The 16,467-nt window shown below is 40.5% G+C and overlaps 2 protein-coding genes across 8 annotated transcripts; one reads left to right on the top strand and one right to left on the bottom strand.

The window, feature by feature from the left end:
* Positions 1-1,444: 1,444 nt before the first annotated feature.
* Positions 1,445-4,522, top strand: LOC135583991 (subtilisin-like protease SBT1.8). Of its 3 annotated transcripts, none has more exons than XM_065170749.1 (3): positions 1,445-3,286; positions 3,382-4,052; positions 4,135-4,522. In XM_065170749.1, the coding sequence occupies exons 1-2, from the start codon at positions 1,648-1,650 to the stop codon at positions 4,044-4,046; spliced, it is 2,304 nt and encodes a 767-aa protein (XP_065026821.1). In that variant the 5' UTR covers positions 1,445-1,647; the 3' UTR covers positions 4,047-4,052; positions 4,135-4,522. The 3 variants fall into 3 exon arrangements, with proteins under 3 accessions (XP_065026821.1, XP_065026822.1, XP_065026820.1); XM_065170750.1 differs by having other exon boundaries at positions 4,149-4,522; XM_065170748.1 differs by having other exon boundaries at positions 1,446-3,286; positions 3,382-4,522.
* A 141-nt stretch (positions 4,523-4,663) lies between these two features.
* Positions 4,664-15,015, bottom strand: LOC135650984 (exportin-T-like). 5 transcript variants are annotated; one of them, XM_065170745.1, is made up of 15 exons: positions 13,111-15,015; positions 12,923-13,018; positions 12,747-12,836; positions 12,501-12,605; positions 11,870-11,929; positions 11,608-11,670; positions 11,435-11,530; positions 8,827-8,991; positions 7,987-8,160; positions 7,660-7,725; positions 7,450-7,548; positions 6,516-6,662; positions 6,004-6,183; positions 5,859-5,909; positions 4,664-4,857 (listed from the first exon to the last, which is right to left on the bottom strand). In XM_065170745.1, exons 1-13 carry the CDS (start codon positions 14,788-14,790, stop codon positions 6,094-6,096), a joined length of 2,931 nt encoding a protein of 976 aa, XP_065026817.1. In that variant the 5' UTR covers positions 14,791-15,015; the 3' UTR covers positions 4,664-4,857; positions 5,859-5,909; positions 6,004-6,093. The 5 variants fall into 5 exon arrangements, with proteins under 5 accessions (XP_065026817.1, XP_065026814.1, XP_065026818.1 ...); XM_065170742.1 differs by having other exon boundaries at positions 6,004-6,186; positions 13,111-15,014; XM_065170744.1 differs by lacking the exon at positions 4,664-4,857 and adding an exon at positions 5,593-5,731 and having other exon boundaries at positions 6,004-6,186; positions 13,111-15,014.
* Between the last annotated feature and the right edge of the window lie 1,452 nt (positions 15,016-16,467).

Here is a 16,467-nt window from a genome sequence, read left to right on the forward strand (position 1 = left end):
CAATTATTGTTATTAAGTCCATAAATTACACTAATCGTATTAGGGAAAGCTCGAAAAAGGAAGAAGGTGAGACGCTCAAAATGGATGATGTCCAATCTCACGACACACCAGATTTGTGGCAGAATGACGCCACCTTGGAACGATCGAAGCTTAAATCACATCATAAATAGCTTTCACGTATTGCATGTTTGTCGAGTAAGAAGGTGAGACTCTCAAAATGCATGAGGTCTAAAACAACACTGCCATTGAGGAGGGCATGCAAATTATATTGCAATGGGGCCATGGAATGGAATGTGTGTTTTGGGATCTAACAAATAGGCCACGAGACCAAAATTAAATGACTGTAAAATGATATGCTTTTTTGCTTGTAATTACTTAATTTATTTTATTTTCTGAAAAAAAATGAAGGAAACTTTTTGTGAATAAAAATATGAGAATAGAAATACTCTATGAGTGAAAAAAGAATAAAATGAGACTTTTAAATACAGTTAAAGTAAACGAATTCTCGAAAAAAATTCTCTTTTTAGGTTTTTTTTTTCCTTAAGAGGTATCCGTTTCCATATTTTCCAATTGATGTTTCTTTTTGTCATATTTCTCATAATATCCTCTAATTAGAGGCGTAAACAACTTTTGTCATTTTTGATAGACCCATCGATAGAATGATTTAATCGGGTAAAATTTCTAGTTATAATATTTTTGAATAAACTCAGTGCTTTGAAAACACTATATGCCTATTCAAAAACATTGATATAAAAAATCACCCTATTAAATTATTATTTACTATTTTTGTTTGTGAGATGATTTCTATCGAGTGTTGACGTAATTCATCTCAATTATAATATTTTTGAATAGATTTATAGCGTTTCGACGAAGGTATTAAAAATATTATAAATATAATTAGCGGTATAATCTTATACATGGAGGATTGAGTCGATTTTTGGGTGTCATCTCCGACTCTCTTAATTTATTTTAGTGGTTATGACAAATGGAAGAAGAGAAAAAAGAATATTTCTTAAAAAAAAGGAAAAAAAAAAGAGAGAAACATTTCCCAATATTCTTTCTAATTGGAAAGTTCCACCGCGTGGATGGATCTATCCATACAAGTCCGTACACGGAAAAGGAGAGGAAGAGCTGACACCCTTGGGTTCAAAATCTTCCCTCCACGAAGGCTAAATCTTTAATACGATCTAGAAATGCGTATCCAACAAAACAAAATCCAAGAAGAAGTTGACGGAACGGAGGAGGACGTCTGCAGATTATATATTGTTAGGTGCGAAGGGATTAATAAGGAGACAAAACAAAAGAAAGAAAAAGCTCATTACCCGACATGGGTCAGTCGAGTGTGTGTGTTTGTGAAGCTGTCCCCTCCTTTTGTTTATCCGTTTGAATCCATTCAAAAGCTCTTCCTCTGCTTGCCCTGCGGCACTCCTCTGTGACTGTGAGCAGCGCAGATCGCCACCACGACATCAGCACCAATATTGCCTCTCTCTCTCTCTCTCTCTCTCTCTCTCTCTCACTCTCTCTCTCACTCACTCACTCACCTTTTTCCGCCTATATTATTTGAAACACGGCAGCCTTCCTTCCACCTCATGGAGACTTCATAGAGAACAACTGAGCGTCTTGCTTCCACCTTCGGTAACGAGGAGTATGGCAAGTGTTACGGCGTTAGTGATGCTGTTCTTGGCTTGTGCCGGAGGTTTGGTTTGCGGCAACCAGACCTACATCGTGTACATGAACCCGGCCCACCGGCCGGCAGTCCACCCGAGCCACGCCGACTGGTACGCTGCGCACCTTCAGTCTCTGGACATCGACCCCGGCCGCCACCTACTCTATACCTACTCCGACGCCCTCCACGGCTTCGCGGCCTCCCTGCTGCCGCACCACCTCGACCTCCTCCGCCGCTCCCCCGCCGTAGTCCAACTCCACCCCGACCCTGTACTCACCCTGCACACCACCCGCTCCCCGCAGTTTCTTGGTCTCGCACCCGACGCCTCCTCCTCGGCGACCGTTCCCCGCCCCATACAGGCCGTCGAGGCTGCCTCCCGCGACGTCTTCATCGCCGTCCTCGATACCGGCGTATGGCCGGAGGTTCCGAGCTTCTCTGCCGCCGCCGGCCTCCCCGAGGTCCCCTCCCGGTGGCGCGGCGCTTGCGAGGCCGGCGTCGACTTCTCCCCCTCGCTCTGCAACCGCAAGCTCGTTGGGGCCAGGAGCTTCTCCCGGGGCTTCCGAGCTGCTGCTGCGGTTGCCGGAGACGGCACCGTGCGGGGGAAGCCCAACGAGTACGACTCGCCGCGGGACCGGGACGGGCATGGGACGCACACGGCGTCGACGGCCGCTGGCTCCGCCGTGGCCAACGCTAGCCTCCTCGGGTACGCAACCGGCACCGCCCGGGGCATGGCGATTGCCGCTCGCGTCGCCGCCTACAAGGTCTGCTGGGCCTCCGGGTGCTTCGGTTCTGACATCCTCGCCGGGATCGACACTGCCATCTCCGACGGCGCCGACATCCTCTCCCTCTCCCTCGGCGGCGGTTCCACCCCCTACTTCCGCGACACGATCGCCATCGGCGCCTTCGCCGCCGCAGAGCGCGGCATCTTCGTCTCCTGCTCCGCCGGCAACAGCGGCCCCGGCCCCGCCACCCTCGCGAACGGCGCCCCGTGGATCGCCACCGTGGGCGCCGGCACCCTAGATCGCGATTTCCCGGCGACCGCCCGCCTCGGCAACGGCGCGCGGTACACAGGAGTCTCGCTGTACAGTGGGAAGGGGATGGGGAAGAAGCTGGTCCCTGCGGTGTACGGCGGCGGGAGCAGCAACGCGAGCAAGCTGTGCCTCGCGGGCACGCTGGACCCCGCGCGCGTGCGGGGAAAGCTGGTGCTTTGCGACCGCGGGGTGAGCGCCCGCGTGGAAAAGGGGGCGGTGGTGAAGGCCGCCGGAGGAGCGGGGATGATACTGGCGAACACGGCAGCCAACGGGGAGGAGCTGGTGGCGGACAGCCATCTGCTGCCGGCAGTAGCAGTGGGGAAGAAGGAAGGGGATCTGATTCGGCAGTACGTCACCACCAACCCGAGACCAAGGGGAGCGTTGAGCTTCGGGGGGACGGTGCTGGGGGTGCGGCCGTCGCCGGTGGTGGCGGCATTCAGCTCAAGAGGGCCAAATCCGGTGTCGCCGCAGATACTGAAGCCGGATTTCATCGGGCCGGGGGTGAACATATTGGCAGGGTGGTCGGGATCGATCGGGCCGACCGGGCTGCTCAAGGATGGCCGGAGGACCCAATTCAACATCATGTCGGGTATGTGTTTGCTCTGTGAGTCATATCTGCTAGCTTTAGAATGAGTGTATGCTGATCATAACTTTCTCTCGTGGTTGTCGATCTTATTCATGTAGGAACATCGATGTCATGCCCACACATCAGTGGAGTTGCTGCATTGCTGAAGGGTGCGCACCCTAACTGGAGTCCTGCTGCCATCAAGTCGGCCCTCATGACGACTTCATACGTCCTCGACAACACCAATTCTCCCCTTCGCGATGCTGCCGGTGGGTCATACGCCACCCCGTTCGCTTACGGTGCGGGCCATGTGGATCCACAGAGAGCCCTCTCCCCGGGCCTCGTCTACGACATCACGGCAGACGATTACATCGCTTTCCTCTGCTCCCTGAACTACACCATCCCACACATCCAGGCCATCACGAAGAGGCCTAACGTGACCACCTGCTCGCGGCGGTTTTCAGATCCTGGCAACCTGAACTACCCATCCTTCTCGGTTGTGTTCGCGAAGAAATGGAGAGTGGTGAAGTACCGAAGAGAGCTGACGAATGTTGGCTCGGCGTCGTCAACCTATGAAGCGAAGGTAAGCGGGCCTGGTGGTGTTGCTGTGACGGTGAAGCCGGCGAAGCTTATGTTCAAACACGTCAATCAGAAGCTCAAGTACAGTGTTACGTTTGCGTCGAAGGAAAGAGGGAGGTCAGCCGGCACGGCATTTGGTTGGATCACTTGGAGCAACAAGCAGCACAAAGTGCGAAGTCCCGTAGCCTATACATGGAAGATGTGAACGATGGTTAGAAATTGTTCTCCTTCCTTTTGTGGTCTGAATCGTTCAATGGAATCTTTCCTGCTCCAATTCAACCTAATCTCTGCAGAAAATTCGATTCAGGGCGGTGATGTAGAATAGAATCTGGGCTTTTACCATTCATCGGCTTCCTCTGCTGGGAGACGTCAAGCTGTTCTGGCAGATACAGAGAACCTGACTTAAGGCTCTTAGGGGTTTTCTTTACTTGTGTTTGTGGTTTTAACAAGAATCAAGAGTCTGGAGAGTTTCAACATGCCATCTTTGCAAGAAGGATTGGTGGTTTGAGTTGGGTGTTCGGTAGGCATAAAATTATCTTACAATCATTCTTATCTGAGCCTCTCGTTCGCTAGTGTTGGATGTCACTGTTGGTCGAGCATAGTGCAAACATGTCGAGCTGCGGTGTTCGGTAGGCATAAAATTATCTTACAATCATTCTTATCTGAGCCTCTCGTTCGCTAGTGTTGGATGTCACTGTTGGTCGAGCATAGTGCAAACATGTCGAGCTGCTTGCTGTGTTGTCTTTGAGGTACATCTGATCATATACATTATGATGTGACCAGAACAGTTACAGGAAGTGGATAAAGAGTCTCTTTTAAGGATATCCTCAACACATCCGGATGCAAATATTTATGGATACGAGACCAGAAAATAATGTGTGAACAAATTGACTCGAAAGAAAGGGTAGATATTAATGAAAAATAATTTACAGCATACATTATTGTTTATCTCAAAATTAAACAAATAGAATAGGACTCTTTTTCCTTCTTGAAGAAAGCATACCCGCAACATACACCTGCACACACAAAGAACCAAAGGCAAATGGTGCAATCCAATTTAGCAATCCGACAAAATGTTTAAAGGGGATGATCTAATGCTCATTATTAAATAAATATATTTATCGTAAGAGGCTCAAGAACAAACATCATTCCATGAGTTGTTAGGTACAGCAGAAAATGTCAGCAGTGGCATGGGATGTCTTATGAAGTCTTTATCAGATTAGTCTTATAGATACATCAGCATATATCTTGAAAAATATAAGCAAGTCGGAATTCTACACCTCTTAGGAAAGCCTTATTCAACAATGGTATGACATACAAAATGATCAAATCAGTCATCAAAGCAACTTTTTTGTTTGTGTTCACATGAAAATAAGATTCTAACAATCTTGCAATAGTTCCTACTCATGGTCTCTAGTTTTATTTTAAAAAATTGAAAATGGAAAATTTCAACCTTGCAAACAAAGCATCAGCGAAACTTGGATACAACAAATTTACCAAGCATCAATAAGTATTACATTGAGCACAAATTCTCACTTGAGCATCGTAAAGTTTTAGTCATCTCTTCAACTTGTTATTTTATATCTGCAATATCAGAATTATGTCATATGTTTCTCTATCAAAAAATTTAGGTATTGGCAGATTAGCATCCCAATATCAGGTCAAGGCAACTGCGTCAAGATCAAACTGACGTTTATCTCAGAGAGAGAGAGAGAGAGAGACAGAGAGAGGCAGCAGAACAGGACAGACTCTCAAAGGGAACTGCTTTTCTCATACAAACTCAAAGAACTATCATTCTTCTGATACATGATTAATATACATCTCCCAGAACATAACCAGTCTGTGTTTCAAAGGAAAATGACAGTGGCCAATGTTATGCAGGCATCAAATCTAAATAGGAGGCATCAATAAAGTATTTGTCAAACTGATGCAATCACATTTAGTAGAAATTTTAATGGAAAAAACAAAATAATCATAAATCATGGTTAGAAGTAAAAATAATGATGCCAAAGAATACCTTCTCAATCTTCGAAACATCCCGATGGTAATGTACATCAACAAAACTTTCCTGAAAGAATTAGTAACAATAACATAGGAAAGAAACCAAAAAAGAAAGAAAAGAATTAAAATGACACTGTATTAAGAAGAAATTTTCTGACTACCTGCATTTGACCAGCAGATCCTATAGAAAAAAATTATTAACCAATCTAACACGTTGACTCCATTTCAAGATGCCATCAAATATTGCAGTGCTATCTGAAAACAAGACTTCCATTTTGCTGCTGTCTCAAATTCTCAACAAGTAATTGATAAAATGATTTCAGAGCTTTGATATCATTGGCCTGCTGGAAAAGATTTGAGATATCAAGAAAGTCAATATAAGGAAGGTGTAGCAGCATCTGATGTTCCATCTAGTTAGACCTAATTATGTCCTAGAGCAGATGAAAAACCTGTTAGATGAACTACGTGTAGGAAAACGACAGGACAATACAAAATTTCTGACACAATTCTAGATAAATTGACGATTTCCATACATTACAGATCTGGATAATTCAATTTTGCTCAAAATTCTGCAATATCTTGTTAATCTTAGCTGGTAGTTTGTCAGATCAAAGACCTCAACAAACAATTAAAGATACTGCAGAAGAATAAGGCATTAGCATAGTTCTTGTACCTGCAACTTTTGATAGTATTGTTCTGTAAGTTCATGTGGGCAATGAGCTGCTTGGAGCCCTTTAGACACAAAATGGATAATGAAGTCACTACCCAACTTCTCGTACATAACCTTTTGGGCCAGCACAATTTCTCCAAAAAGAAGCAACTGTTGATGGAGGTATGTTGTTAAATAGTTTGTAGAGTAAACATCAAGAGAAAAGAAAACTGAGATGGGAGAGAGCCATTGAAACACTTTCTTCATGCCTAAAATACATTTAGAAGAGAAAAGGTCAAAGGGAGAGTTATACAGGCAAGGCTTGGCACGCCGATCAGCACAGATCATAACATGCTAGACAGGTACTAGAACATGCAATGAAAGTAATGTCAATAGTGCCGACGTACACCACACCCCAAATTTTGGCTTGTGCTAACCAACACGGTGCCCAACTAGCCCAGCATCATGAAACACAACCCATGCTGACCAATGTCCAGTAAGGCACTTGGTTATTAGAAAACAAATGGATAAGTAACATCACGGATAGACCTCCTTATTGGATCAGTGCAAATTTCTCTCAAATAAAAGTGTATATAGACAACTTAGATTATTCTCTCATTTGCAAAAAGAACCTTATGTTCTTAAGACCACTACCTTCTAGTGTATTTATAAATCTGCATGAAGAATTTCATGTTACTATATCACCTATGGGACAATGGTCAGTAGGGATTTGTAAAAAGCACAAGTATTGTAACAAGCCAAAGTTGTATGCTAGCACACAAGTATTATATACTGGAGGCCAGTGCGTGTCTAATTGCGAGCCTGATGGGGAATTTTTTTGTAGGAAAACTGCAGATCCATCTTGCATTGCAACTATGAAATACTAAAAAGTCATAAATGAATATTTCATGCATTAGCTGAGCATAAAGAGTAAAAGAAAAGGTATTGATGACTATACGGTATTTGCATCGTGGAATTCAAATGACTTATCAAGCACGCTGTACAAGCAGCAATCAGTTGCAAACTTCTCAATTATAAAGCTGCGGAATCCAGGAACCTGGAAATTTTTTTTAGCAAAAACCATTATCTGGAATCACAAACTTTGAAAAAAATGAAGAACACGTATTTGGTTAGTCATGATAAAAATGATTAATAGCAAGGAGAGTACCTTATCATCAACATTACAATTGGTGCACCAGTCTTTGATGAGCTTCATGAAGATTTGGACACACAACTGCCAAAATAAACATGAAGTAGGTGTCTTAGTTATTAGTTAATTTACTTTGCTATTTCGTTCTAAGAGCTAGGAAAAAGGGCGCCACAAGGCACCTAAACTCCATCCAGAGTGAGGTTTAAAACTTAACTTGAGCATCTTCTTACATAACCAAGAAAATTTGCAAGTTTCCTAGTTCTGAATTTAACATAACTCTATTACATTACCAACATAGAAGCTTGCAAGAAACAATAACTATGCACCGCAAAATATTTTCTGTACCTTCCTAAGAAGTACATCTTTGTGACCGCAAGCAGCTAGTAAAAGCAACTGCATTAGTGCATCCAAGTATCCTCTACAATTAGGGGCAAGGAAAACTGATGAAAGATTGTGGTTGGCCATCAAATGAAGAAAAGTATATAATATCCGTTGCAGTTCTTGAAGTTCACGCACTTCCTACAGAAGCCAAGTAGACATGGAATCAGGTACATAACCAATGGATCTTGTAATAATTATTATGTTTCATGGCAGCATTTAAAGTTGAGTCCCAAGAAATTACTAATCATGGGATTTCAATAACCATACACAATAATTAAATTCTTCATGTTTTAGTAGAAGAATAGTTCACGGAAGTAGGAAAGAAGTTTTTTAAGAGAGCACACTAGAGATGTACACCTATGAATACCACCTAAGCAGAGTTCACAAAATATCCAGCTAATAAGTTATCTCATTGACCAAAGCTTTGTTTTCTTTGCATGAGTCATTACTATCATAATAATGCTACTGTTATTTTGCTAACATCCTTAAAAAGCATCCTCTTTTTGTTCCTTTAATTCAAAAAATAAAAGCTCAGTCAACAATTCAATCTGCTTTTCCCACAAGTCTTAACCTGTATCAAAGACATTTGCCAAAAATATTTGAGTTCTGGCTCAAGTATTCACCAAAGTCATTCTTTCATTAAGTGCACATCACAAAGAAAGTATGATTAGGATCCAAGTCGGCCATAACTATCAGAAGGAAAATTTTCAGATCATTTTCATAATTGTAAAATCTCACAGCATTTGTACCAGAGAAATTAAGGGCATGCAGAAAGACCTTTGTAGAGGGTTTGAGCTTCCATACCTCCGTGTTGCATCCAGGGCCTGAAGGAAAGGCATCCTTTGAAAGTATCACAATCAGTCTACTAGCAACAGCAGGAAATATCTCTTCTAGTATGCTCTCTACAGAAGTACTGAATTTGCTTATTAATTGATTGACTAAAACAAGAAAATCCACCATGTCCTTTGGCTGCAAATCATGAGCTAAAGCGTCAAAACAAAAGGAAATTCGCTGAAAGAACAATTAGCTTATAATTGTATGCTTCTGAATAAAAAAATAGCACCTTCATGGTGGAGGAAGAAAAAAATTCATAAATGACATCTTAAAAGGCATACCTATCCTTAAAAGTGGCATAAATATGTTTCACAAGTTAGTTATTAGAGGAAACCGTGTTACTTCAAATTATTTCATTAAAACCACAAATTTATGAACAGTCTTACATGTTTCCTGTGCATGATGACATTTATATCAATGAAACTGGTAAAACAGTCATATGTACTAATGGGCTTTGTTAATCAATTACAGGACCATTCACCAATGAACATCAATTCAAAATTTTCTTTTATGTGATTATTCACAAATTATCTAAAAGTATATTGCTAACTTAAAGATAATATTTATGCACACTAGAGAAAAACATGGTCGAGAATATTCAGAGATCAGAATGAGACTAAGAGACACCAAGTTAAGCAGGACAAAAATTTGGGTAAAGATCAAACTGATGGTCTCTAAACAACATTGTGTAAAATGAATTAGGAACAAATATAGGTAAAATGGAATCAAGATGGTCACAAAAACACTAATCTTTCAGTTTTCCATCCTTCTAAAAATGAAAAAGAACAACATTAGTGAGTATCCTACAACAGGATCAATTGTGAGTTCCAGATAAACATTTGATTGGTCCACTGACCAAAGCTGATTCTTCTGCACACTGCAATGATGACTTGATTCAACCCTTTGCTTTAGGTAAAAAATCTCAATAGGAAGGCTCCAGAGCTTGATAGATTTACTATTGAATTTTTCAAAAACATTAAAACTAGTTAGGCCATGATATCCTTGCCACTTTCCGAAGATCTTAAACCCAAAATATCTTCCCAACTCCATGGGGAAAGACCTTCCTCACTTTCATTATGAAAACTGAACCTATTAAAGATGACTTACTATATGTGTATCTCCCTTTAGTGTTACTTGTAAGCCTCTTGTCAAAAGTCATGGTCAGCAGATTAAAGATATACAAATGATTTATCAAGTCCTGCGCACAGGGAACTTGTGACAAGCACACAAATGTATGATTATTTTTTTCTTGCTTAAGAGGCAACACAGAGTTTATGAAATTATGAGTAAAAATGTGTAGTTTTTATCAATTTTTAATATGGAAAAGCCAGGTGAGACATATTCTATGGAACTCCTAGGTGGACATTATCAAATTTTGATATGGAAAAGGATTTTGATACCATTCCTATTATTTGTGTATGTTGTGCAAAAATTATTTTCATGAGAAGTTCATCAAATGGATTTACACGTGTCTCTTCAGTTTCCTATTGATGCCTGGTCAATGGTAATAGATTTGATTAGTTGAAAGCCAACAAGAAGTGTGCCATGGGGAACATACATGTAACACAATCAGGATTTAGTCTCATATCAAAAGCAGACAAATATTTAGATTTACTTATAAGGAGTTGATGGATAAACTATCACTAACTTAAGCATTTTAGACCAGTGGTTCAGGCTTAACAAGTTAATGGGTCACTCATCCTATTAGGTCGGATAATAATAATTCATATAAGAGTCGATCTAGTATTGGCCAAGACGAGGGACTCGAATAGGAAAGGCCTCCCTATGGACAGAGCCTCATAGTACTCCTCGTGAGCCACCTAGACCTCATATCCACCATATTATGATTTGATCTAGGCTATGTTGGTAGTCCCATTTCAGAAAGATTTGGATTGAGTCTAATAGATGTATTACCATTAACTTGATTTATGCATTTTAAGCTAGTAATTCAAACACAACAAATTAATGGGTAAGTTATCATATCAGGCTGGGTCATGACACCTTAGCCATTTTCCTGTTTAACATTGATGTCCAGCTTCTTAAGTCGGTGCAAGCACAAACATACAACAAGGTTTGTTGAGCTTCCTTTTGTTTAAGTTTACTTCTTTCATTTAAATATTACATAACACACATACTACATGCTTAAGCAAAATTTGAACCCTTGGCCTCATGACCGCACAGTGTGTTAAATACTGAGATGTCTCCTCAAGGACATCCTGTTATAGTTAAGCTATTGCAACCAAGAAGGAAGCTCAACAATTTTCATTTCTGAAATTTTCAGATGAAAGACAAAGGTTAAAATAGAACTTAGATAGACTATATAACAAGTTCTTCATTCAGAGTTAATCTAAAAGTCAAAAATGGAGAAAAGACAGCTGAAACATAGACATCACAAAATTTCTAGCATAAACCACTCAATGTAATGTGACACCAGTCTCCTAATCATACAAATAATATATGGAGTAACCTCAGAATAATAAATGAAAAGGAATAGTTGATCAAATTGAGTTACCCTGGATGCATCACCAAAGGCACAAGATACAGGCAAAAAAAGCAAAAGCTTGTGAGAAGAAGGTACCTCACTTTCCATGAGCAATTGCTTTAAAACAACCGGAAGACATGGAAAGATAGATCCTCCTAAAATATCAACCATGCGATGAATGAATGATGTAATCTGCATCCACGAATAATGTTACTGTACATTTCAGATACAAAAGGTATCGTGGAAGAAGAATGTATAAGATTTGTCACCTTATTTCGCAAAGTCTTAATGTTTGGAAATGCAGTTAGGATTTCCAAGACCCCACTTAATGCCTGCAACACAAAAAACAAGAGAACTCTTACATGTGTACATAAAACACAAAAAATATAAACTATTCATCTACCTTCAATCACATAAAAGCTTGCCATCTAAAGGAAACTGTCCTATATTATATAAATGCACTTGAAGGAAGCCATGCAAAATCAAAGAATATCTCATATATAAATCACCATGAAAGATAGCTCAACCGACCTGCTTAAACATAATTCCAATGGCCGGACAGATACTTGTGGCAAGTCGTGCATTGAATCCCTGTCCATAAACAATACACAAACATAAAGATAGGGAGTCACTTCCACAACAAATTGATGTTCTCAAGACGAACAAAAGATTGAAAAGATAGAAGACGAGAACATTGTACAATTATAAGTCAAGGGAATTGGATAGTGAACATTCACCAAATATACATAAATGACTAATAATACTTTAAAAGATGGCAGTTTCCAGACCCATTTGGCAGAAGTTTATTGTTTTACAGAAATGCTGCTTGAATTATTTTATTTCTTTTCTTAATGGTACTTCCATTGTTTTTAAAACTTTTAAGAGCAGTATTATCTATTTTTTTATAAACCAAGAAACCATCTTATTACCCAATAGATCCTGTCATAACTATAATTGGATAACAATTCTCCTCCAGATCATCAGATGCAATGTGTTCCTTTTTTTAATTCAATCAACTATAAGTTCTGATAATTAATAACTAAAAACAGAACAGAAATGACATTTTTATTACTTTTCTTAGAAACAACAAAAAGTAGGGATTATGTCAAACGGGCTCTTGATTTATCAGAGAGAGAACATATCAGCAAAGAAAAAGAGACACCTTGCTTAAAGCATTCAAAGCCATGATAATTTGCTGTAGGGTTAAAACTTTTCCTGAAGATTCTTCTAGCCCCTGTGCCTTGGAATCCAAAAGCACCTCATTGAGCTGATTAGACAAGCACAAGTAACAAGTCAACTTACTAATTATTCACCATATAAATGCTGAAGCAGTTATGAGAATCAGTAATCGAGGAAGAGAAGGCAATTGATGGGAAAAAAAGGAGAGACTCTCAAATTCCATCTTTACCTTTTGACAAAGAGGTCTGAGAAATGCTGCCACATAGTCAGATTGCTTTTCTGGGGATACATCTTCCATGCCAATCAATAATCCAATTGCCTAGGGCCCCCATCAAATTGAGGAATGATAATCAGTATACACTCAATGAAGTTGGAGCAAAAATATTTTGCATCACAAAGTAATACCTCAAATATCTGACTGCCATCTTCAGAACCTGAGCACTCAAAATTTTTAGAGCACCAATCTGAAGTTGTGAATTGAGTGATGGTATCCTGCAGTCCCTGTATCCAGATAGAACAAATACGATATACCACTTTGGGAAAGGAAAAAAATTATAAGCATATTCCATAAACAAATGGTAAAGGATGCATACTCTCAGAATCATATCCAAATATGGCACGAACTTAGATTTCATTAACTTGACAGCTCTCATGAAAAGATAACCAGCCCGTCTGCTCACATTGAGATTTGGATGGTGTATACCTCTCTGATCCAAGAATGCAGCCAGCACATAAGGTATGTACTGAGGATTATCCTGGACAAACTTCATAAACCTCATGACAGTCTCCAGGTAAATGAGTGCCACCATTCGATGAGAAAGGCAAGGAAATTGTGACGAAAGGAGTATTTGGACCAGCTCACGCAACAACCCACTACCAGTTCTCATTGCTTCTTCATTTACTGTCTCGCCTAACCGGTGGAACAAAGTAAACGTGGCTTCTACCTCCTCCACGCTAGCTTCCGAAGAGGACAGGGCCCTAATTAATAAATTTTGGATGAAATGCTGTGTGACATCAGGCGCAAGCCGGCAAATGCTACAGAAGAGCACAAGAAGGTCCTTCCGGCGTTCACCCATCTGGTCCTCCTCCTCCCTACCAATCTTATCTGGGATATCAAGATTATTCCTGTAGGCAGGATCATAGCATATCTGCACTCTAATAAATTCTAAGATATGACCAAGATACACTGCTTGTTTCTGCGAGGGTGTTCTCATGGTGGTGACATAAACCGATAGGAACTCAACCACATTACCCAATTCAACTTCCTCGCTTTCTTGCATCACATAGAACACTGAAGGCAAGGCCTCTTCGAGAAGTTCCACCGGAGATGAACTATCTATATCTGTCAAACCTAACTTCTTGCAACATTCTAAAACCTCAGCAGCATACCCAGTAACCAAATATGGAACCTTTATGACCAAATTCGGGTCAGCAAACACCAGGCTTACTGGTAGACTACGGAGAAGTGCGACCTTCTGGCGTGGATCCATCCTCTTCTGGAGGATGGCAAGAACACATCCAACGGCGGCAGCTCTCAGTTGCTCGATCGAGTCAGGTGCGAGAATGAGTTCAAAGAGGAGGGGGACGAATGCATCATTGGCAACAAGAGCGATGTCAATCCAAGTGACATACCGCCGCATGGTGTCAAGGGCTGCGGCGACGAGGAAAGTGTCCAAGGAATGGTAGAGGGACACGACATCGAACCAATGGCGGGCGATCTGGGGGACGCACTGCTGGCGCATGGCGTCCTTAACCCGCGTGGCGTCGGCGGCCTCCGCAAACGACCGCGGGTAGTCGAGGCTGAGGAGGTCATCGTCTAGGGCGATTAGGAGGCGGGCGAACATGTCGATTGAAGATGGGTCCGCTGAGGGGAGGCAGGGGAGGATGCGAAGGAAGGGGTCGGGCCACAGGGAAGGGTACTCGAGGCGGATGAGGGCGGCGAGGGTCTGGGCGAGCTTGTTCCTGAGGAAGGGAGGGGAGGCGGCGGGGAGGGGGCGGTCGGAGGCGAGGGAGAGGAGAGCGGAGCGGAGGATGGGGAGGTCGGCGGGGGGGATGGAAGAGTATCGGAGGCGAACAGCGTCGTGGAGGGCCTGGAGGCACCAAAAGTGGACGGGTACGAGGGAGGACCGGTGGAGGCGGTCGAGACAGAGGCGAAGGAGGGCGGAGAGGTCGGCTTTGGCATGGTCGCAGAAGGCCATGGCCTGGGCGCGTAAGGTCGGGTCAGCGGCGCCGGGCTCGTATACGAGGAGGATCGCCTTCTCGAGGTCGTCCATGGCGGCCCCTCCTCCTCTCCCGACGTCCGATCGGCAGTTCGATGTGTTAGTTCTTGATAGAGAGATCTGCAGCAGTAGTTTGTTTCTTCTTCTTCTCCTCTATAAATAGAGGGCGGAGAGAGAGGGATACACTTCGTTGCTGGGTTTTGCGGCAGAAACAGTTACCAGAGAGAGAGAGAGAGAGAGAAAGAGAGAGGGGGTGGTAGTGGCGGAGAAGAGAGAGGAGACAAGGGTTTTATCAATCAATATATCAATATATATATATATATATATATATATATATATATATATATATATATATATATATTCTTATGTTTTTCATATATTTACAGACTAGTGATAAAAGACCAATTACGATCTTTGGAAAAGTTGTTTTCGTTCATACACAATATATTTTATCTGAACAAAAAAATATTATAAATATTATAAATATAAATTATTATCAATGAATATGGACATAATTTATATTGCTATATTACATAAAAGTAATAAAAAAATTAATTATAATGTTTTAGAACGTCATTCTTTTTTTGTTAATATACAGAAAACATTATACAAAAACATTACAAATGGGTTACCAACTCATTTTTCTTATTCTTTCCAACGCATATATTTCCAATATTACCGAATTCTAATTCAAGATATATGCATTGCATATATGAACATATATTTTTCCATATAAAATCTTGTGTTAAGAGAAAAAAAACAACCATGACAAAAATATCATAAAAAGAAAATTACACTTATATGGAACTCATGGTAGGGTTGGACGTTGATAAATCAAAATAAACATGATAAATCCAATAAAAATATTTGTGTTGAAGGTCATAAATACTAAATATAACCCCTTCCATGCCTTACCAAAAGAGATGTGATAAATACTATTAAATTCACTCACGATATGGACTAGATCATGTTATGATATGGATTGATCCATCCATTTGCACCAATGCATTGTATGGATCCATTCATATATGCGAAACTATTCCATTGAGACTAAGGGATATTTTAAGATTATGAAAAAAATTATTGGAAAAAATTAAAAAAAATAAAATGATCTTATAACAATAACATGATTATATATATATATATATATGCAAATCAAACATTAATTGTCAAAATATTCCGTCTTGTAAGTTAATGACTTTGAAGATTCATTCCATAAATTTAAAGTGTCAGTGTATTTATGACAGTATATAAATATTGAATCGTTGTAACTCAAACATTTTATGCATTGATTGACACTTAAAATGTATAATTTATTAGGTAATCGCATACATCATCGTCATTATCCTCACATGTGCCATTTAACTATGATTAGTTGTGGTTTAGAACAAGACTTAACATCCTATAAATAAAAACCTAAAAGGGTAATAATTTTTATTATGCAAAGAAAACTATTCATTGAACATATCAATGTTGTGTTTAATTTTTCCTTAATCATTATCCATTCAAACATCTATATTTTTTTTAATTTCATATTGGTTATATTTTCAACTTATTGGCTAAATGGTTAAATTTATTATTTATATTATAACTAAATTACTTTTTACCTGTAATTAATACTTGAATAAATTTTTTGGGTATTACACTCAATTACAAAATCAAATTCATTTTTGGCTTGATTTTGCAAACAAGTATAAGACCTATAATTTGGCATATTTTTATAGTGATGTA

This window comes from Musa acuminata, chromosome BXJ3-10, assembly GCF_036884655.1.
Source record: "Musa acuminata AAA Group cultivar baxijiao chromosome BXJ3-10, Cavendish_Baxijiao_AAA, whole genome shotgun sequence".
Taxonomy (NCBI): Eukaryota; Viridiplantae; Streptophyta; class Magnoliopsida; order Zingiberales; family Musaceae; genus Musa; species Musa acuminata.

Bases quoted from the DNA above. Each gene is read 5' to 3' on its own strand.
- LOC135583991 (XM_065170749.1), top strand. From the start codon at position 1,648: ATGGCAAGTGTTACGGCGTTAGTGATGCTGTTCTTGGCTTGTGCCGGA. The intron at 3,287-3,381 runs GTATGTGTTTGC...TTATTCATGTAG, and splicing joins CCAATTCAACATCATGTCGG to GAACATCGATGTCATGCCCA.
- LOC135650984 (XM_065170742.1), bottom strand. From the start codon at position 14,790: ATGGACGACCTCGAGAAGGCGATCCTCCTCGTATACGAGCCCGGCGCC. The intron at 11,671-11,869 runs GTCGGTTGAGCT...TTTGTGTTGCAG, and splicing joins TTGGAATTATGTTTAAGCAG to GCATTAAGTGGGGTCTTGGA. The intron at 6,663-7,449 runs GTATAGTCATCA...CTCCATCAACAG, and splicing joins AATTCCACGATGCAAATACC to TTGCTTCTTTTTGGAGAAAT.